The following is a 23,882-nucleotide window of genomic DNA, read 5'->3' as shown; positions in this document are numbered from 1 at the left end:
ATAAACTTGAAGAGTAGAATTTAGCACTGTTTTAAAACTGAGGTTCTCAAGAGTTGCACACTGGACTGCTCTCTTTAGTATACTCATAAAATGCTCAACAAGCACATTGGCCTGTGGCCACAAAGGTGTACTCTTTTAATGATTTATGTTCAGATGCTCCAGGAATTATTTTAATCCTTCACTGTTAAAGGGTGGGCCATTATCAGACTTCACAATGGCTGGAATGCCCAAAATCGCAAAGATGCCATCAAGTTTTTCAGTGACTCATTTGTGAGTTGTAGATGATAGATCTTCAACTAAAGAGAACTGCAAGTGTTCATCCACAATCACATTGAGGTGATATCCATTGTCAAGTGGACTTAAGAAGTCAATTGCTATTCTCTCTCATGCATGTTTAGGGAGTTCTGAAATGTTCAGAGTATGTTAAGTAACATTTGTAGAGAGTCAGTTGCATAGATGACAGGCCTTGAATTCTTTTTCAACCCTGTCATCTAAATACTGAAACCAAATTTGGTATCAGAGAGGTCTTTTTGTGACTATGATTCCACAATGTCCTTCGTGAGTCACTTCAATTATGTTCTGTTGCAATTTCTCTGGAATCAGGATTCTCAATCTTTGCAGTACAACTCCTTCCAGAGTTATGGACAGTTCATCTTTGACATTTCTGTGTTTTTGATATTCACCATCATTGGTGAGAGGATGAGTGTGTCTGTTCCATGACTGATGTGTAATTATGTCTTTTAACTTCAACATATCACTATCATGTCTCATGACAGTGATAATCTAGGCGAACATGATAGCAGCTGGCGTATATGATTTTACAATGAAATGAATGTAGGCTTCAGCCATCTTGGATGGAGTACCTTGACCTTGTATAGGCTCTCTGGAAAAGAAGTCAACAGGATTTTGATCCTCCCCTGAATGACGCCTAAGTTTACCTTTGTGAATCGTGCCCAATCTGTTTCTTTTCATGCTAGTATAGATGCTGTTTTTTATGCAGACAGCATGGACCATGTGTAAGGACTGAACAGATTGGTATTAGTGTAATAGACAATTGTGTGCTGTGTTATGTGTTTCTTACGTTTTAAGGGTTGTTTAAAAAAAAAAAATGTTTCTTATATTGTTTTGCGGCGCCATGTTTTTTTTTTAATGTGGGATCTTCTTTGACATGTATGGTAGAGACATGGGGAGTTGATTATTTGTGATTTATTTATAAAGAAAGCTTTATGTGCGAATAAAGGTGTTTCACATGCATGCATGCAAGGTGAGTGGTGTGTGTAAATAAAAAGAAAAAAACACTTACCTTGCTTGCTGCCCGACGTCCGACTCGCTACGGACTCCTCTTGGGCTCATCAAATTCCCTCAAGCAATCCTGGTGCTGCTTTCATGCCAGTAACCAGCATGAAAGAAGCATCAGGACTGGAGGGAGCGGCCTCCCTTAGTGCTCTTAAGAACACTGAAGGCCTCTGCTTTTTCTAACCAAGCAGTCTTAAGGCAGCAAGGTTAGAGAAGTTTAAAGTGCACATGTCTGGCTCGCAAATGCAAAACAGCCAGCCACAAAGACATCTGCACTTTAAACTGTGCACAGCTCACTGCTGACAATCAGCAGCAGTCGCCCCGCCCTGCCCTGAAACTCGGTTCAGGATGGAAGGATGGAAAATAAAATGGTGTTAAATTAGCTTTATTTCCATTTTATTTTTTATCCCTGGGGGCATTTTAGGCAGAGGGGCAACGCTCCTCTTCCCTAAAGAAGGAACCGCCACTGTTCACACACCTTAACTGTAGGTTCTGTGATCCTTTATATTGTTGTGGTACTGGTCTCGTTGATATTGGGCATTTTTGAGTGTGACTGCCCTGAATGGTGATTGCTGTAAGAGTATTGTACAAGGATATATACATGGTGACTGTCCAAGGGGAAATTGAATTACCTTTTCACTAATATGGTGCTCCGTCCCCTTGTTGTGAGGGACTTATCTCTTTGTTTGCACTTATGTTCAGATGCTCCAGGAATTCTTTAATTTCCTTATTGTTAGAGGGAGAGCCATTGTCAGACTTCAAAATTGCTGGAATACCCCATGTCGCAAAGATGCCATCAATCTTTTCAATGACTCGATCGTGAGTCATAGATGAGAGATGCTCAACGAACGGGAAACATGAATATTCATCTACAATCACTGTTAGATGATGTCCATTTATCAAGTTGACCAAATAAATTGATTGCTATTTTCTCCCATGCATGCTTATACATGTTCAGCGTATGCTGAGTAACATTGTTAGAGAAGCAGTTGCATATATGACAGGCCTTGAGTTCCTTTTCAACTCTTTCACCTAAATAGTGAAACCAAACTTGGTCTCGGAGAGCTATTTTTGAGGCAACGATACCACAATGTTTTTTGTGAGACACTTCAATCACTTTCTGTCACAGGCTAGCCGGAATCAAGATTCCCGACCCTCGTAATATAACTCCTTACTGAGTTATGGACATTTCATCCTTGACATTTTGGTATTTTTGACATTCATCATCATTGGTGAGAGGTCGAGCGTGTCAATTCCATGACCGATGTGAAATTATGTCTTTTAACTTCAGCATGTCAGTATTATGACTCGTGGCAGTGATAATCTGGGCTAACAAAATAGCAGCTGGTGTATTTGACTTGGCGACATAACTAATGCAGGCTTCAGGCATCTTAGATGGAGTATTGTGACCTTGTATAGGTACTCTTGAAAAGAAGCCAGCAGGATTTAGATCCTTTCCTATAAACATTATCTTGCAATCGGAGTCCCCATCATCGAATGCAAGGGGGCATCTTGGCTTTTGGATTGCCAAAGATGGTCAGTAGAAATTGATGATCAGTTATTAGCGTGAAAGGCTTTTGATATAAGAAAACATGGAAATGTTCACAGGGCCATACCATGGTCAAACTTTCTTTCTCAGTTTCTGAGTAAGCATGTTCTGTTTGGAGCAAACTTCTACTAGCATAGGCCACAATATTCAGTCAAGCATTTGTGCATCCTCTGTGCTGTGCAAGTATAACGCCTAACCCGACCAGGATGGCATCAAGGACAACCTCTGTATGAAGTTTGGATTAAAGTATGCCATTTCAGTAGCATTTTCAATAGAGTGTTTGATCCTCTTGAAACTTCTCTTACATTCTGGTGACCATTGGAAAGGACAATTTTTCTTCATTAACTTTTGCAATGCAGCACTAACAGTGGCAAAGTCTTATATGTATCTTAAACAGTAACTGGCCATGCCAAGAAAGGAACGTTCCATTGAAATATCTTGTTGGGGATCAGCATTTGACAGAGCTTGTACTTTTGCAGGATCAGGTGTCATACCCCATCAGAAAAGATAGGGCCAAATATTTTTTGTCTTGTTGAACTCATACTTGTCTGCATTCAAAGTTAAACCTTCATCACTGAGTAAATGACATACTTGTGTGAGAGCTTTATCATGCTCCTTTTGTGTAGCTCCGAAAACTAATATGTCATCACTATAGTTGAACCCATTTACATTAGGCTGTATGATACATCAAATGACGTCTTGGTAAAGTTCTACAGTGGATGACATATCAAAACAAACTCTTCGTATCGAAATAAACCAACATGCATAGAAAAGGCTGTAATGCACCTGCAACTTTCTTCAAGTTACAACTCATGATAACCTTTATATAAATCAAGGCGAGAAAAAACCTTTGCACCATTCAACTGCAATATATGTCAGTAATGTGTAGACCTGGATGTCATTTTAATTCAATTGCAGAGTTTGCCAGACGCATGTGAAAGCAGTTCCATTTAGCTTCTTCACTGTCCTTTCTGGGCACTACTACTATGGGAGAAACCCTTGGTCTTGGACCAGTGGAACACTAAATAATGTCATGCTTAAGTAGTGATTCAAGTTCTTTTTCAAGAGCTTATTGTAAATGAAAAGCAATTTGTCTATGTCTCTGAGCAGAAGGATGGACATCCTCATTAATATGCAGCTTTACTTTCATAGTCTTAATCTTTCCTAAATCATGAAGCAACAAAGGAAATTGACTCACTGTTTCATGGTGAGCATTCGTGTAGTAATTCACAGAAATCAGTCCCATATCAGCAGCCATACGGAAGCGGAGTAAACAAGCCCTTGATGCTGTATCCTGAAGCACATGAATCAGGGCTTGTACCTTTGTTTTCTTATGTTTCACTGTTGCCACAATTGAACCTTGACTCTTTATGGGTGTTGATGCAGCCCATGTATACACTCTGGTCTTCAATGGCGTAAGCCGCAGTAATGGAGATAGTTTGTTCTGTTTCTCTTCAGGCAGTAACTTTAAACTTTATCGATACACCACTGTCAATAGTGAAAGGAATCAAACAACCATTTATTGTTAATGTAATCTTTGAACAGTGTGTGGATGACTTTACAGCTTTAGCATGTCGACTTTTCTTGAACTGACATTTTTCTTCACATGTGACCAGTCCAACATGCGCACGTGTCTCTAAGTAACCATCGATATGGCACAGTCACTTTCTTCACTTGCAGTCGATACTGAGACAGAAGAACTGTTTGAAGATAATTTAGATGACAATCGACTTCATTTAACATCAATTTGTCTCAACTGATGTCAGTGCTTGGCCTTGTGGGCATGTGTTGAACGTTGTGTCTAAAATGTTCTGGCGACCATTTTGTCTTTGCGCCGTGATGCACTTACTTTTTACTTTGCTTTACACATCATCACAAAATGGTTCTCTTTCCCACAGCCTTTACATATCTATCCAATGGCAGGACTTTTTCCTTCGTGTGGAAACAACAATCCACATCTAAAATATAACTCTTTTTACGTCTGGACATCACTTCATGTCCTTCAGTCTTTTGCTTCAGCTTACTTTTTATACTCATGACTGATTTGATTCGGTCACCTCTGGCCTCCATGTCAGCAGATTGTTTCTCATCACACTCCTCAGCTCTGGCAGCCATCAACATTCACTCCAGACTAAGAGTTTCTCTCAACATTCATTGTCTGAATGAATCTGACAAGCATGCATCAATAACTCTAATGTGCCTAGTTTCTTCATCATTAAATTCATTGAACTTACAGTGTTTGATGTGTGCATCGAGTCTTTCCACAAACTCATCAATAGTTTCACCAACTCTTTGGCATTCATGACTGAAATTGTATAGTTTGTAATCAACGTGTGGTGCTAGATTGGATTTGATATTGAAAGCATTTTTAATCTAATGGTATGTGACTTCTTCATCAGTTTTCTGCATTTTCTTTATGACTTTTTTTACACCAGCAAGATTTTTGAGATACTTGATAATCTTTCTGTTATCAGTCACTTCAAGTGCATTAATTAAGTCCTCAAATGTCTCTATCCAAGTAGTGCCTCTATCGCTAATATTTAGCTTTTTGGCAGTATTGAAAGTTGGTGGTGGTTTCAGGAAGGCGGCAGCATTGTAAACTAATCTGGAAGTTACTGATGTTGAGCATGACATTCCCTCTGATCCTGTTTGATGATCACGTTTATGCAAATTTTCTCTAAAGTCCTTTGACGTGTAAGCCTCAGGATCATTAATTGGAACTGTGTCTTCTCTCTTAACTGCAATCATCAAATTTAACAAATCCTACTGTTTTCTTCAACTCTTTGCTCTTTGAATAACTATGAAGTTGTTTTGAGCCCCACTCGGCAGCCTTGCAGGCAACTGCTTCCGGTATCAACAGCTCTGTAAGCACAACCCTGTGCACTTCTCCTTGAGTCACTTTGTCAAATGCTGTCGTACGATGACTCTCTTTAGCGGGCTCGGGAAGTCATTTATTTCCTACTTTCTACACTTCAGTTTGCATTTTCTGACACCTGGTTGATCTCTGCATTGCAGTGCTTCTGTTCACAGCATTCTTTTGTGAGTTATAATTATCTTTGACTGCGCTTTGTAAACCTGTTTGTATCTGCCTTCAGTGTTAATTGTCTGTTCAATGTATAACTTTATTTTGCACGGAAGCGCAGTACCTTTTAGTATGGCCTTGGCTGTAGTTTCTTGACCAACGATGCATAGACTTCTCAGTGAAGACTTTTTTGTCTTCAACTGCTTCACACCGGCTGGAGTTGCACTTTGACTCCACATACTCCAACTGTTGACTCTGCACCTCGACTAAGGCACACGTGGCACGCACAAGCAGTTTGCTTGGTCCACACTAAGCTCTCTGGGAGAGCACTGGCTTTCTTTGGGTTACTTATCCTCTACCTCGCCACCAGATGTAACGTCCTCTACAGTCTGGATACCCGCCAATGATTCTAGCACACACAGAGCTGTAAATCACACATCTTTATTCCTTTGCGTTAACCTGTGAACACCAACATTCTATCATTGCAATTCTATTCTAGTGATTACATCACCATGCTATGGACTCTGTTCAGAGCCAAAAGGTTTCCGTCCAGCAGTTGTTATCTACAATGCCAGTCTCAGAAACTCTTTCACATTGAATAGCTCTATCCGAGTAGTTTCTACTCACTGCTCGTTCTTGAACAGTTAAAATGATAGTTGTGAGTTTCTAGTGCACCATTTATATCCCCTCTCATATGGGTGTGGAATCAGCAGTTGCTAAAACTGAAAACCTGTTTTCGCAGGTCACAGTTTGTTTCACACACAGTCGGAAGGTTAGCAGGTTCTTTCTTCAACACAGATTGATGAGTTTCAGAAGTAATGGGCCTGGTTGGGTTAGATGACTGACTTGCCGGGGAGCTTGTCACTTTATGTGTTTTAATTTTGGCAATAATTTAGCTATAGGCTTATCTGTAAGAAGGGAAGCCATGAACCCAGCAGGATTTAGAATTGTCTCTATTTCCTCAATTGGATCATCAGTATCTTTTAGTGTACAGTTATTTAACGATACTTTGCCAACTTTTTTGTCATGACTGGTCCCAGCGGAGGCTACGACGCCTTCCTTTTGCCCATAGTACATGTGGTACAAAGTAGGTGCAGTGTGGGGACTTAGTGACAAGTCAACACAATTTAACAGTTTTATTGTGCTACCCACTGAGGTGTGTAAACTGGGTCAATATCTTATGCCAAATTTAGACAGTGTGACAAAACAAGAAAAGCATGAGTACTAACTTGTTATTGGTATTTGGCTCCTCGCAGCACATCACACAGGTGAGAGAGGGGCCCAGCCTCTTGTGTCGTTATCTTCTTTGGCTATCAGATCCCTTCTGACAGCGGTGTGTTTTGGACAGCGAGGCGGTAGCCTCATTACTCCATATTCAATTTGAATTTTTAAATCGCTTTTTTGTTCACTTATTGATCTATGAAACCTTGTCACGCGTTAAGTAGGTTCACATGGTCAGAGGTGTGATGGGCCACTGTGGGATGTAATCCCCTTCCAGCAGCTTTCAAGGCCCATGAAGCGGGAAACCTCTTGGGCTTTGTAGCGCCTGGTACACGTGGGCCCTGGCTCAACCACCCCCTCCTTGACATGGTGGTCTCTGGGGGATGTAGTCTGGCAGCTTTCAAGTCCCCAGGAGTCCTTGCTCTTCTGGCCAAGGTTGCTCAAGTTCCTTTCTTTAATAAAGGCCCGACCTTTGTATCTTACTAGCAAATAATTTCAGACATTTATAATGTAGTAAAAGGGGGTTTTAAAATGGACAGCGTTTGACGAAATTGAGCCCATGTTTTGAAGCATTTTTGGTTCATATATAAAGGGTTCCATTTCTGATTCCATGCTGTGGTGCCTATAGAACCATCTGTATTTGCGGGGCTGCTGAAGAAGGTGACTCCATTTTAGTTAGGAATGTTCACAGAGGCACACAATATGACACTATCCAAGACTTGATTATGTCTTATAGTGGGATGAATATACTCAATTCTCATTGACTGATTTAAGCAATATGATCGGTAATTGTTAGATCTGCTTGTGTCTCATAGTTTCGAAGTGCTGCCTTGAACCTGATTACATCACATGGTTGGGAAGTGCTACCTTAAACCTACCTACATCTCGTGGTTGGGAGTTGCTGCCTTGAACCGGCTTACTTATAATTTTACTATATACTAAATGAGCATGAACTCTTGTACCCTTATGACTTACAGGTCTACCTCAGCACTAAAAGCGGAAGCTGGATCATGAGCCGTTTGTGGGATGATGGCTACCCCTGGGATATGGTGTACGTCACGCGCTTCCAGACTTTCCTCAAATATATCCTGCCACAGTGGCTGTCTGACTGGATGTACGAAAGGATGATGAACAAACTGTTTGACCATGGGAAATTTGGTCTGACTCCGAAAGACAAGTATGTGTGCATGCAATAGGAGGTGCATGTTTATGGGAAATGTAGTCAAAAAATGAAGTCAGATATGTTTAACTTCCTGATTCTAGTGGATTCACAGACTAAGAGGTTATGATATGAGGATGATTATTTCTCTTTCTGTTACCTGGTGATTAGGATTGAACAACTGCATCCTTTTCCACATTTCCTATTATAGAGGGTCGAAGACTTCTACACTTGTGTTTTCTTAGGTTTTCTTCAACTTTGGTTTTGCGACTTCCGCCCTATCTACTAACCAGAACAGGTTGGATTAGATGTGGTTTTGAAACGACAGTTCTGCATCAGGTTTCATGCCACAAATTGACTTCTCACCTTTTATTGCATACTACCTTCTTTCTATGCGTGAGCAAGAAAATGATTGTCTCCCTCTAGCTATATCCAGCACGTTCTAAAATCCGAGCTTGAGTGTAGTGATGTGGTCTTCACGTGAAGAATTTTAGGAAGGATAATTTACTTCTCTGAACGACTTCGCGCAGGCTTACTGTGGTTGTCTTTTGTGCACTATTGATGGTTCCGATTCCTTCTACCTGGGAACGCTGTCACTTCAATCATATGAGCGATATTGTGCCTTCCTACAGGTGAGTGCTGAAGGAATGCTCACATCCAACAAAGGGGTTAGAGCTGTGCTCTGCCTACAAGGTCATCAATGTATTTAGGATTATTCCTACAACCCACTCGGAGGTCAAACACACACTTCCCACAAACTATATTTGGACCTGACATACAGGGAGCTAGGGATAAATGTGGTGGCTTCGAATTTTAGAGTGCCACCACAGAAACATCCTACTTTTGCACCATACAACTAAATTATGAGTTTGAAACTAAGAGCCTCAGCCAAACCTCCAGACATATTTGAATTAGAGTTAAATTGCCCAATGCACCACTGCTGCTGTGGAATCTGTAAGATGTTTAGGGATCTTTTCCCACTATGCACCCATATACTCTTCATGTGTTGTACCAGAATATCTCAACTGAAATATGGACATACAAAAATATCACAATTCACTATGTCAACCGTTCCACTAGATTACAAGCTAAGTCTAGGTGAGCGGATATTGACCTAAGAATAGTAAATATATGCTGACCATGGCAATGTAGTGTTATAAAATGCAGTGGATGCAATATTTTTGTTGGTAATTATTTTGACTGCAATGTGTCTGTTGGGGTAATATAAGGACCTACACCCGTGTATTGTGGTATCACCCCCTAAAATAGTTTATCGTATGCTTTACAAACTGTGTGTGAGTCATTTTCCTTTGCTAGCCTTAGTTGGCATTGGACAAAATAGAGGTTTGCTGCGTGCTTGCAAATTATCTTTGACTGCGAGGGTTGGTGAAAGAAGAAGGACTGAAAATGTTTTTATTGTCTACTTCTTGGCAGATTCTCTAGAAAAGAGCCCGTCTTAAATGATAAGCTTGCTCTCTCCATTGCTTATGGCACCGTCAAGGTCAAGCCCAACGTGAAGGAGTTCACTGAAACTTCGGTCATATTTGAGGATGGTACAGTGCAGGAGAATGTCGACTTTGTCATCTTTTCGACGGGATATACCTATTCTTACCCCTTTCTGGATGCATCTGACGTGCAAGACAGTAACAATCATGTTTCTTTATACAAGGAAATCTTCCCACCTAACCTGGAAAAGCCAACAATGGCCTTCATTGGGTTTGTCATGTCACTGGGCAACATTCCTTCAACAGCAGATGTGCAGGCTCGCTGGGCTGCCAGAGTCCTCAAGGGTAAGTGCAAGGTATATGAAATAGAAAGCATGTGGTCAAGTGAGGAACCAAGTTATGGTAATAACGTAGACCTTTCAGACAAATTAGAAATATACTTTGTGAATCTGTAACCCGAGTTTTTTGTAAGAAGCTCTATGCTTGCAAAAACACTAAAAGTCTAATTTGAAGTCTATATATTTGGTATTCTGGGTGCAAGATATGCAGCGGCACTATCTTCACTATGATGGCTGGAAAAGACCTGCTATATTTTAGAATGGTTGTCACAGGCGTTTCCATAAGGCAGCATCCACCACCACAGTGCTTATCATCCTGGCAAAAAATCTCTGTGGCAGCAATCGACTACAGCTGGAATAGCCTCCACCACAAATGAGTCCTGCAATTTTACCTGCAAGGTGGAGCTGCAAAGCCAGTATAGATAGTACAGGTACCACTGATATGCTTGGAGTGTTCTCCAAGCAGATCAGGAACACTTGCTCGTCACTCAATTAAAGCAACCCCATTGGTTTACATGGCAGCCTTTCATGGAGTAAGTGATGTGAAAAATTCTGGCGGCCTGGCTGGTCTAAATTGGGCAGCCGGTCTCTTGCCATTTACAGTGACATCTATACTACCTAGATGACTTTCTCTCTTGTGGAGTTGCTATAGGCTTTGTCATTGGAAACACTGCCTTCCTTTCTGCCTTCCCCCAAATAACCACCATCGTTTTAGTGAAGTAATATTTTCTTAGTAATGAAAATGTATGGTCTCCTATTTATGGGGAAATTTGAACGTCACTAAAATGTGGTTGAAACATTGACCAACGAAAATGTCATGAACCATGGGAGCTCGCAAACATTTTCTCAGGGGCCACAAAGCATGCTCTGTAGTGTGCCCGAGGGCCACATTGATGCCAGCAGGACAGTGGGTGTGGGGATTTGTGAGTGGGGTGGTGGGAGGGGTTTAGGTGGTGGTAGGGAAAGCAAATCATGTTATGAACAGTTAGTTACTATGTTATTGTGAGTGCTGCATTCCACACTGTCCTCTAAATTAACCCCATAGTCTCTGATAAGTCAAAGATTTGCCAATATCATGCACGCTGTGTCTGAATCGCTATCCATTTACCGCACCTTGGGGTAAGTCTTAAAAGAGGCATGTATAAAAAGAAGCAACTTGATGATTGTGTTGGAAAGAAATAGGGTTGCATAGTGTGAAACCAAAAATTTAGTATCAATCCTGACTTCCCCACTTAACTAAATTCTATCATCCTAGGCAATTATCTAATATCATTTTGCCTCCTTTTTTAGGGTGAGTGTAATTATACAACTCTTGGATACTTTTAATTATACTTCTTCTGTGAGCTTCCAGCTATTTCATTTATTAGTTTCAGTGTCATTTAAAAATCCTTGCTTACTAGTGGTCAGTCATGCCTCTTTGTCTCTCCTTCTTCTCTGTGGGAGCAGGGACCAACTACTGTATAATTTCACTTTTCCTGTTTACCTGGTTTGTAGGGGACTGTTTTTTTACTTTGTTTCCTGCTCCTGTCCAGGGAAGCTTCCCTTTTCATTTGTGGAGCATTTGTGCTCTAAGCTTAGCTGTAAACAAGGCTATCTATAAATCAGGCTGTTATCGTGACACATTTAGGGGGTCATGCCAAAGTCCCGCCGTTAGAATACTGCTGCGCGGTCAGAAGACCGCCGCAGTAATTCTGAGTTTCCCGCTGGGCTGGCGGGCGACCGCCAGAAGGCCGCCCGCCAGCCCAGCGGGAAACCCCCTTCCATGAGGATGCCGGCTCCGAATGGAGCCGGCGGAGTGGAAGGGGTGCGACGGGTGCAGTTGCACCTGTCGCGATTTTCAGTGTCTGCTTGGCAGACACTGAAAATCTTGGTGGGGCCCTGTTAGGGGGCCCCTGCAGTGCCCATACCAGTGGCATGGGCACTGCAGGGACCCCAGGGGCCCCGCGACACCCGTTACCACCAGCCAGGTTCTGGCGGTCAAAACCGCCAGAGCCAGGCTGGCGGTAAGGGGGTCGGAATCCCCATGGCGGCGCTGCCTGCAGCGCCGCCATGGAGGATTCCCCAGAGCAGCGGGAAACCGGCGGGACTCCGCCGGTTTTCCGTTTCTGACCGCCGCGGTCAGAATGCCCATGGATGCACCGCCAGCCTGTTGGCGGTGCATCCGCGGTCGTTGGCCTGGCGGTAGTCTACCGCCAGGGTCAGAATGACCCCCTTAGTCTTTGAGGGCTCTCTGCACCCTCTCTCAGCTGCCTGTGCCCCACCCTTCCTTGGCTTGGATTTTCTTTACAGAGTGTGCCTGCCTGTGGTCCCCATGGTGGAGAATCACTTGTAATTGGTTTTAGCCTAGGCACCCAGCTCTACCAGTGCTCTACAATCCTTAGAGACAGTGCCTACTTCTGCTCCATAGTGGGATCCCACTCGCAGCTCCATCAGTGCACCTTAGTTCACACACTCCAAGCCCCTCAGCCATGCCCATGCCAGAACACCACACACACTTTCTGCAGAGCACCTCGCATCTTAAGTCAGTACACACTGCTGTTCCAGTACTGGGACTTCGGGCGCAGCTCCATCAGTGTACCTCAGTTCACACACTCCAAGCCCCTCAGCTATGCCCATGCCAGAACCCCACACACACTGTCTGCCAGAGCACCTCAGTTCTTACAGTAAGTGCACACTGCTGTTCCAGTATTGGGACCTCGTGTGCAGCTCCATCAGTGCACCTCACTTCACACACTCCAAGCCCCTCAGCGGTGCCCATGCGAGAATCCCACGCACGCTGTCTGCCAGAGCACCTTAGTTCTTACAGTCAGTGCACACTGCTGTTCCAGTACTGGGGCCTCGGGCGCAGCTTCATCAGTGCACCTCAGTTCACACACTCCGAGCACCTCAGTTGTGCCCATGCCAGAACCCCACACACGCTGTCTGCCAGAGCACCTCAGTTCTTACAGTCAGTACACACTGCTGTCCCAGTACTGGGACCTCGGGGCAGCATCAATGCACCTCATTTCTACCCCAGCGAGGTCACTTCCTTTCCTATACTGGGACCCTGCTCACATACAGTTCCGTTACAGCAGCTCAATTCTAATATTCAGTCCCACTGCCAAGCCAATTCTTGGCCCAAAAGAGCAAACCACAGCTCATCCAGTGCACCTCAAGTCTAGCATCCAACACCACTGTTAATGGGAACCACTACGGCTCTGCCAGAATCCATCAATTCTAACACTCAGTGCACATTTCTTCTCAGTACTAAGGCTCACACACATGCCCCTTGCTTCTGTGGTTCAGAGACAAAACCACTTACATGCTGAGCCCCACTCGCAGCTTCACAAGGGCACCTCCAGGCTAACATTCGGCAACACTGGCACGCCAATAGTAGGTTCTGCACATAGCTCCATTAACATACCTCACTGCTGAACTTGTGTGCCCCTTACTATTCCAGTACTGCAGTCCACATACAACTCTGTCAGTGCACCTCAACCGTCATCTGCAGTGCCCCATTATTCCAATACTGGGAATTACACAGTGCTCTGTTTCTCATTCCTCACCCATTGCCTTTCTGTTATTCCAGCACTGGGTCGGGACACAGCTCTGTCCATACTCCCAATCCTGATCTGAAGCACCCCAATATTGTTGTATTGGGGTTCACATACAACTCTGCTAATGCACCTCCTGCTGTTCTGCAGTGCCCCCTGCTGTTCCACACTGACTTCTGTTTGAGGACATGGGGGAGCCAACTAAATCTATTCTTAGCTGCCATCTTTATTTGGGCGGGTCTCTTTCACCTAGCTCACTCCATTCTTTCCTCTCACCATCTCTCTTTTTTCTATAATGCTGATTTTTCTTGTTCTTTTCAGACTTCTTCCATTATTTTTTCCTCTTTTTCTTTTGTTCACTAGCTTACTTCCCTGTTTTCTTTTGTCTCACAAGTTTGCTCTATTTCTTCTCTTAGTTGTGTATTCTTTTTCTCAGTCTATCTTTCGCTTCATTCTTTTATTTCTTTGGGATCCCTTCTCTTTCTTCTTTTTGTCTGTTGTATTCCTTTTGCTTCTCTTTTTCTGCCACATCCGCTTTCTGTCCTGAGGCCTAGTTATCAATGGAGCAACAGGTGCAGTGGCACCGGGGCCCAGAGCCCGACAGACCTCATTCAACTCTAATTACTGCTATATTTTCCTACCGAAATTCCAGTCAACAATTTTCCTTTTTTACTCCAGGGCCCATGACACTGTTATTATGACACTTGTCATCTCCATTTTTACTACCGACTTCCTCTTTCCTTTCACCCTCCAATTCGTTCCAAATTTAATTTTTTGTTATGGTATTTTGAGCACCATAAGATATTCATAGGACCTTTGTTTTTTTTTTTTAACCCGACTCTTGCATTAAGAGTTTGTGCAGAGAATGTTAACAAAGGTTGGTGAGATGAACGCAGCATGACAGGAATATATTTTATCAAATATTCATTACTGTAACAAACCATTCACAGTCGCTCAAGGGTTAGTTACCATTCCTTATAAGTTATTAATTTTATTTAGAGCTGATGCGCTGCATTGTGCATGTCAATGTGACAAAATATACACATTGTTTTGCCAATAACTTTGGCGCAGTTTGACGAATCCTTTCACAATTTTCAAAACTAGTGTGTCACTCACTTCTGCTGCTGTTTCGAAAGTTTCAGGGTGAATGGTCAAGCAGGGTCCGAGAAAAAAGGGGTCCCCAAAGCACTTTTTCCCCATGCAATTTCCATAGGGATTTGCAGACACGACTACAGCCGGAACGGCTGGACAGAATTACACCAAATGTCCTGGGTAGCCCGGTTGTCCGGGATCCCCCCTTTCTTCCAGGGGCCCCTTCATCCAGGTACCCCTGGGGGGCCCTTGGGCTCAGGTTGCCCATCCTGCCCTGCTCCCCCTTGGATCCCTAGATGAAAGGTGGGAGGGGCGCAGCGTTCAGGTCCTGGAGCACCTCTATGGCTGTTCTGCTGGCCTGCTTGAGGTTGTAGGGGTCACTAATACTGCGGTAGGTCTCCATCATCTCGTACTGAGCTGGGACCTTGGGGAGGGGATGAGAAATGGGATGGCGACGGGCAGCACCATGATGATGCCGAGAACAGCAACAACCAGGCGCCACCAAGCAAAGGTCCTCAAGTCCTCTTTGATGTGCGAAAAAATGATGGTCACCAGCGAGTGGTGGATTTAGAAAGAGGAGGGTTCAAGGGAGATGAGGAGATACTTTGAAGAGTGGAGTTAGAGAGAGAGTGAGGGAAAAAAGAAACCCGAGAAACAAGGAAATAAATACTGGAGGGCCTGCCAGACAGTAGAAGAAAAGATGAGGGAAATAGTAGTAGATATAGTCTGAAGACAGATATATAGATAGATAGATAGATAGATAGATAGATAGATAGATAGATAGATAGATAGATAGATAGATAGATAGACAGACAGACAGACAGACAGACAGACTACGGACTGAAAGCCCTGCATGTAAACGATGTAAACGGACAGAAAAACAATTATACTCGTAAAAGAATGATTGAAAAAAGTACCAAAACAAGATAAAAAATAGAGAGGAGGTTAGTGAATGAAAATGATTTGAGGAATAAAATGTAGATACTAAACCAAGGGGCAAAAAATAGAGAAATTAGATGAGAGTCAGATTTTGAGGATCGTTAAATTAAAGAACAGGAGATATGGATCACAGAAGTTGAGAACAGATACGATTCGAAAAGAGGGACGAGTGTAGAAAGAACAGGGCCACAGAGATTAAGAGAAAGAAGCAGGCAGCCAGGGCCAGGTGGAAGACCAATAATAGTTCAAGCAAAGGGGGATCGACTGGCTGAGACAGAGGGGGCAGATAAAGACGGGTAGGCAGAACCAGAAGGTGTAATACAGACAGAAACAGCTGGTATGTAGAGGGAAAGATATACCGAAAGAATAAAGGATAGAGAAGCTGAAAAAAGAAATAAGAGAAAGAGACAACGAGTAAAAGCCTTAAGGAATTTGTAAAAAATTAGAGCGGCTGGATAGAAAATAAAGGCGAAAGCAAGAGAGCTCAAGTAGGGATCTAGTGAGAAAGGGACTTAATTGACATGTGCTTTAAGCTGGGCACTAAGGCCCATATTTATACTTTTTTGCGCCGCGGTCTCAGACTCACGGGAGAAGATGAAGTCTGACAAGTTAAACGCCGACACACGGGCGCTTTGAAGTGGAGGTGCAGTGTCAAAGCTAACCTCTTGCTAGGGCTGAGCTGGGGACTAATGCTGGAGGCTGCGAGGACCTAAGACTGCGGCTGTCAGAGCCTTGCCGTCCTGCGTACAACCTGAGGGAGACTCTTCACAGGGAAAACTAAAAAAACTAAGCAAAGTTACTTTTATGAGCTGTCCGTGCTTTACGTGTACCGCGTTATGCATCACGGTTGTCGCTTCTAAGCGCTGCTTGTAACGGCGTTTCATTACCCCAGTGTAATTGAACTTCCCTGATTAAATGTGTGCCGGATGTTGCAGGTGGTGGACACCTAAATGGCGGCGTGTCTATTTTAACTCCCATAGATTTGTTCGCTCTCCCCTGCTGCAAAAATAGCTAAACGAACTTGCATCAAACTTAACATGAAAGTAAAGCAATACTCGAGAAAGTGGCTTTGCTTGTTAGTCTGGTGTAAATTCGTTTACAAGAGTTTTTGGGACAGAACAGTGTAAAAATTGTTTCAGCCTGGCTATGAATTAGCATGAAACTGGGGAATTAAATTAGTATTGCATTAAGTGTACATGTTATGGTTTGCATGGCAGTTATCAGTTACGGATTGCAACCCATACCCGTAGGCGCTAAAAAGGTATAAATATGGGCCAATATTTTGTGTTTGAGACACTTTTGCGTCAAAAAATGACGCAAATGAGTCGCTAAAAAATTATAAATATGGGCCCTAGTGTTTTTTAAGTAAAAGTATACATGTGCATAATGAACACATGGATGGACATCAAAGACTTCTACTTCGTGATGGAGTTAACCGTTGCTTCCCTTTTTGTCCACCCGTTTCAAGCACACATTTAGTTTTAGAGGTGACTGGAGAGAACACTACAGGAAAATTTTATGTGGATTATGGACAATATTCACTTTATAAAATAATAATTCAAGGAGTTGTTCCTTTGCAGTATCTGTTCTGTGAAGTTTGTTAAAAGTTTAAGATCTTGTATCTTAAAGAAAAATAATATTCTTATTTAACCCTTTTGTGTTCTAGATTTACTTACACACGTAGCCTAGAACTGTTTTAGTTTAACATTGTAAAAATATTAAAAAATAATCTTGCAACTTTATTCTTTCCTCCAACCCTTAAGCCCCCCTGCTGGAAAAATATTATACATGTGCATAAGTGTCATAAATGAAGCAGTGGGTACTTGGTTAGCATTAAATGGGGCTGCATGGATTCTACTATTATCTGGGAAATATGCGTCAGATTTCAATGGCTGGCACTTCTTCACTCTTTGATATACCCTCTCTCACAATCCCTACTCTGTTTTCGCATCTGTTTCGTATTCTCATGCCCCGGACAGCCATGGTTGCGCTATGAATTGTGATGCTTTCTCTTTTTATGTAAACCCTCCCAGCATAATCTGCTTTCCCTTTGTAGCTGCTCAAAGTAGGGAAAAAAACTCGCTGCCTCCTCGAGTAATCTCTACAGACTGAGGCCACAAAGGGAAGGCAGATTATATAGGGAGATTTTACCATAAAAAGAGAAAGCGTTGCAATTCACAGCACATTCATGACTCTCGCGGATATTCAGAATACGTCCGTGCTGAACGTACGCTGAGCCATGGCTGTCTATTGGATATTTGCACTGATAGTGACATCTTGTCATCAAATGTTGCATTTAAATCTATGCAATTTACCAAATGTGGGTACAGAGGCACTTCGGTTTCTCATAAAACCACTCCACTGCTGCATACGATTCACACTGGCCACTTGCATTGTCCCCAGCTACGCAAATTTGTTCATAGGCTGGTGGGGGGAGCGGTTGTCCATTGAGATGGCAGACTTTGAGGAGAGAGTGGTGTTGTGGTGCAGTTACTTCGATGATATTTTTGTAATTTGGAAGGGGGACGAAAGATGAGTAACTAAATTCGTGACCACCCTAAATGAGAACTATTACAATCTACAGTTTAGTGAACAGCACAGTAGAAAACAAATTCAGGGCCATATTTATACTTTTTGACGCAAAACTGCGCTAACGCAGTTTTGCGTCAAAAAAATTAGCGCCGGCTAACGCCATTCTGAAGCGCCATGCGGGCGCCGTATTTAATCAATGACGTTAGCCGGCGTTAGCCGCCAGCGCTGCCTGGTGTGCGTGTAAAAAAACGACATACACCAGGCAGCGCCGGCGTAGGGGGATATGGGGCTTGGGCGTCAAGAAATGGGGCAAGTCAGGTTGAGGCAATTTTTTCACCTCAACCTGATTTGCGCCATTTTTTTCGACTCCCAACCCCCATACAAATGACTCCTGTCTTAGCAAAGACAGGAGTCATGCCCCCTTGCCCAATGGCCATGCCCAGGGGACTTCTGTCCCCTGGGCATGGTCATTGGGCATAGTGGCAGGTAGGGGGGCACAAATCAGGCCCCCCTATGCCAAAAAAAAAAAAAAAAAAAAAAAAAAAAATGACTTACCTGAACTTACCTTAATGTCCCTGGGATGGGTCCCTCCAGCCTTGGGTGTCCTCCTGGGGTGGGCAAGGGTGACAGGGGGTGTCCCTGGGGGCATGGGAGGGCACCTCTGGGCTCCTTCAGAGCCCACAGGTCCCTTAACGCCTGCCTTTTGCAGGCGCTAAAAAACGGCGCAAAAGCGGCCGTACGTCATTTTTTTTGACCCGCCCACTCCCGGGCGTGAATTTTGCCCGGGAGTATAAATCCGACGCACATGCCTCGGAGTCGATTTTTTAGACGGGAACGCCTACCTTGCATATAATTAACGCAAAGTAGGTGTCCACGCTAAAAAATGACGCTAACTCCATGGACTTTGGCGCTAGACGCGTCTAACCCCAAAGTATAAATATGGAGTTAGTTTTGCGTCGAAATTGCGTCAAAAAAACCGACGCAATTCCGGCGCGAACGGAGTATAAATATGCCCCTCAATTTTTAGAAGTTGATGTGATGATCAATAAAGATCTTCTGGCCACTAGACTACATAGGAAATTTACAGTGGGTAATAATCTTCTAAATGCAAACAGTGCACACTCGCCACGGCTGGTAATTAGTATCCCATATGGAGAATTATTGTGAGCTAGACATATTTGTAGTACCTGGGGAGACTACCTACATGAGATCATGTGTGACAGATTCAAGGAGAGGGGTTACAGCAAAGATGTCATTTTGCAGGCGAAATGGAAGGTGGACAGCAGCCCTAGGGAAGATCTTCTGTACAAAGACAATGAGGCCCATATTTATACTTTTTGACGCACAACTGCGCCAACGCAGTTGTGCGTCAAAACTTTTACCGCCGGCTAACGCCATTCCAAAGCGCCAGGCGGGCGCCTTATTTATGGAATGACGTTAGCCGGTGGAGCTGACTGGTGTGCGTAAAAAAAAATGACCCACACCAGGCAGCGCCGGCGTAGGGGAAAATGAGCTTGGGCGCCAAAAAATGGGGCAAGTTGGTCTGAGGCAAAAAATCTGCCTCAACCCGATTTGCGCCATTTTTTTTTACTCCCACCCTCCATTGACATGACTCCTGTCTTAGCAAAGACAGGGACTTATGTCCCCTGGGCATGGTCATTGGGCATAGTGGCATGTAGGGGGGCACAAATCAGGCCCCCCTATGCCACAAAAAAAAAACATAAATACTTACCTGAACTTACCTTAAATTCCCTGGGATGGGTCCCTCCATCCTTGGGCGTCCTCCTGGGGTGGGCAAGGGTGGCAGGGGGTGTCCCTGGGGGCATGGGAGGGCACCTCTGGGCTCCTTCCGAGCCCACAGGTTCCTTAACGCCTGCCCTGACCAGGCGTTAAAAAATGACGCAAAAGCGGCTGGATGTCATTTTTTTTGACCCGCCCACTGCTGTGCGCCATTTTTGCACGGGAGTTTAAATAAGGCGCACATGCCTTAGAGTCATTTTTTAGACGGGAACGCCTACCTTGCATATCATTAACGCAAGGTAGGTGTCCACGTTAAAAAATGACGCAAACTCCAAGATCTTTGGCGCTAGACGGGTCTAACGCCAAAGTATAAATATGGAGTTAGCTTTGCGTCGGATTTGCGTAAAAAAACCAACTCAATTCCAGCGCAAACAGAGTATAAATATGCCCCTGAGTGTCTGGAGGATGGCGAAAAAATAAGATTCATTACATCGTATTCCATTCATGCATATAATAGAAGACAAATCCTCTCAAAGAGTTGCATATTCAGCAGACAGATTCTATTCTAAATATGTACATTTCAAATATGCTTTTGATTACATTCATAAGGAGCAAATCTTTGAGAGATGACTTGAGTCAGAGTATGGTAACCAGTTTGGACAATACAGAAAGAGCCCAAATGGTACTGGTTGGATTCTACTGTTGCATGCAGTGTAGAGCGTGTAGGTACAGTGTTAATTTTACGAGTGTCCAATTGGGAAATGGTCATAAAGATTATCATATTAAGGGACATTACAACTGTAATACTGATTTTTGTGTGTATTGCCTGATATGCCCATGTGAAAAGATCTATGTAGCAAGTACCATTCACCGGGCAAAAAAAGGGTGCTAGAACATAGGAGAGCAATTCGACACTATGATCGTAGTTACCCGATAGCGAGTCATTTTCAAGAATCACACCAGGGCAATAAAAATCTACTTAGATTTGTGGCAATTGATCAGATCAAGCCCAGCCAGTGTGGTGGAGACAGGCAGAAAATGTTACGTATTTTGGAGTCAAATATATAATGAACATTGACACTCTGGCTCCTTCTGGGTTAAATTCTAGTAAAGAAATGAATGTTCACCTTGGATAGGTGGTGGAGCAGTGCAATTGTGAAAGTTGAGCATCTACATGGATAAGGTGTGTATATGAGTGTATATATTACATAATTGGGGTGTTTCTCGGGTTGCATTCACACAGTGTTGATATATTTACTGAAAGTGGGAATATTACAATTATCAAACAGCGTCCCGACACAGATGAATAGTATCTGCAGTAAGCGATCAGGTGGCAATATGGAGACACATTCCTATATTTTAGGCCCACTAGGACAGGATTGTTGGTATGGATATATTATTCTATTTTAATGCCCACTGGGGCAGGATTGATCATGTTTACAAAATTATAGAGTTAATAATTTATAATAGATGAGAGCCACATGCAAATCCTATATGAATTGATCAAATATGAGAGAAAATATGTAGAGAGGACAATAATTTTCCCTGCAGGAATGTTGGATAGAATTGTATGAATTATAGTAATTTGCAGATTTGCAGACAATCTTTTTGTATAGGTTACATATTGTAAAATAATGATGGCTTATCCATGTATGATAAATTATTTTAAACACTAAGATTTATCAATATATATATGAGGGATTGGTGTTTTCTATCGTTGTTTATTAACAAATTGTAAATAGAATAATGAAGTTGATAATATTGATACATAGACATGCCAGCCACATTTCAGTTAGGTGTACTTGCACTAAGGGTGTTTTGTTATTATATAGAACGCAAATTTTAGGTCCATCCCATCCGTGATCAAGGCTACGGCTGAAACGCGTTGGGAGGGAAACTCTTGTTTCAGTAAGAATACTTTTTCAATTTACCGAAGGTGTCTGGGCTTTCCTTTAACACGCAAGGATAAAGTACCGTATATATATATATATATATATATATATATATATATATTAGTGCCAGTCGTCACTAGGTAGTTATAGTTAGGACCTAACTTCTATATAAAAGGCAGTTTTTTACATGCCCCTATCTTTGGGGTTGCTTCACAGCCATTGTCTGGAAAGTTTCAGGGGGATCTGTGAAGTGGGGGCTGAAAAAAAGGGGGAGGGGTCAAAAAAGGAGCTTTTCCAATGTTAATTCCCATAGGGATTTTGAACAGCGATAGCGCCCAAATCACTGGACGGCATTACACCAGATTTTGCAGAAATGTAGCTCTTGGTCCAGAAAGCGCCTTTTTGTTATTTGGTGTACTTCTGTTCAGTAGTATTTGAGAAATTAAAGAAATCCAAATTTGTATATAAATAGGGATGCAAAGGATTTGTGACCCCATCCGATCTTGTGCTAAGACAATACAGCAACTTTTAAAAAACATTATTGCTGCAAATTTGCATCAGGGTCGCAAATCAGCAGCAACAGTGTTTAAAAAAAAACAAAGTGCGGGCTCCTGCGCTTCTTAATACCTAAGCCCCCGGGCGGGCCAAGTCCCGGGGCATTGATATTTGTAATGTGGAGGGGCTACCCACAGCCCCAGGGACCACCCCCTTCCCGGGGATAGAAACATTATGTGTAGGGGAAGCCACCCAGCACCCCGCAGCCCCGGGGACCACCACTCCCCAGAGACACAAATGTAAATAGCCCCCAGGACTGCCACCTCCCTGGGGCGCAAATGTAATGGAGTACGGGTGCTTCCCGGCCCCCCACAGCCTCGGGGACCGCCACCTCCTCAGGTCATTTGTCTAATTGTGTGGAGGGGACCCCACAGGGCCGGCTCTAGCTATGTCCCAGGGTGCCCACCCCTGGGAAATAGCTCTTTGCGGTGACTTGTTGGGAGCTGACAGCTCCCACCAGGTTAGAGTAAACACTCCACTCGGATGAAGTGAGAGCTGTTAAACAGCTCTCACTTCATGTGAACTGAGGTTTCCTCTATTTCCCTGCCCACAGAGATACAGGCAGGGAAACAGAGGAAATATTGCTCTCACAGAGAGGGAGCTGCTTTAGCAACAATGCCAGATCCCACAGGAGGTGGCATCAGGTTCCCCCCACTGTTCCCAAAATTGTGACTGGGAGCCCTGGGGGGCACCCAGGTCGCAAAGCTGTTCCCCTGAGGATAGGGTCCCGGGGCAGAGATCGGCCAGGGGAAGGGGGGCTGTGCAGACCTCACCCGCAAAAAAATACAGATTTTCAGCCAGGCCCTGGGGGATGGGTTCCCCCGGGGCTAGATCAACCTGGGGAGGGGGGCTGCACGGCCCCCTTCTCTAAAAAAAAAAATATTTAGGCCAGGCCTCAGGGGATGGGGTCCCCAGGGCCAAGAACAGCTTGGGTAGGGGGGTGCGCGCATCTGCCCACCCCAAAGAAAAATGAATGTTTCGGCTGGGCTGTGGAGGACGGAGTTTATGGGGCCAAAATCGGCCTGGGGAGGGGCTGCATGCCTTCCTTCCCTCAAAGATCCCCGCAGCTGAGATCAGCCTGGGGAGGACCGAGCCTCCCCAAACCCCCCAAAAAATGTAATCTTTAAGCTTGGCAATGGGTGATGGAGTCTCTGGGGCCCAGATCGAACTGGCGGGGGTCGTGTAGAGTTTGGTTGGTATAGGGATTGGCCGCAGGGGCTGGCCGCAGGCCTGTCCCTTCAGCCAAAACCCACTGTGCATGGCCGAAGGCCCTGCACAGCACAGGGTTACATAGTTATAGGGGTCGGCTGCAGGGCTTGGCAACAGGCCAGGTGCTGCGGTTAAACCCTGCCGCGCATGGTCAAAGGCCGTGCACAGCACAGTGTTGGGTTCTTATAGGGGCTGGCTGCAGGGCTTGGCCGCAGTCAATCACTGCTCTGCACAGCCAAGTGAGGTGGTTGGATTAACGTATAGTAATGAAAATTACTTTATGTTATAAAAAAAACATCGAAATTCACTTAAAAAAACAAAGGTTGCAGGGACGTTATAGTTAGGCTTACATTTTAAAAA

General features: G+C 43.8%; 1 protein-coding gene across 1 annotated transcript in view; it reads left to right on the top strand.

Moving 5' to 3' along the window:
* The window catches only part of LOC138293036 (flavin-containing monooxygenase 3-like), a 360,876-nt gene that overhangs the window by 220,569 nt on the left and 116,425 nt on the right, over positions 1-23,882 (top strand). The window contains exons 6-7 of the mRNA XM_069232018.1: positions 8,066-8,265; positions 9,682-10,037. Coding sequence (XP_069088119.1) covers positions 8,066-8,265; positions 9,682-10,037 — 556 coding nt within the window. The remainder of the gene's footprint in view (positions 1-8,065; positions 8,266-9,681; positions 10,038-23,882) is intronic.

Source organism: Pleurodeles waltl, chromosome 4_2, assembly GCF_031143425.1.
Source record: "Pleurodeles waltl isolate 20211129_DDA chromosome 4_2, aPleWal1.hap1.20221129, whole genome shotgun sequence".
NCBI classification, from domain to species: Eukaryota; Metazoa; Chordata; class Amphibia; order Caudata; family Salamandridae; genus Pleurodeles; species Pleurodeles waltl.
This window is presented reverse-complemented; position numbering and strand designations above follow the sequence as displayed.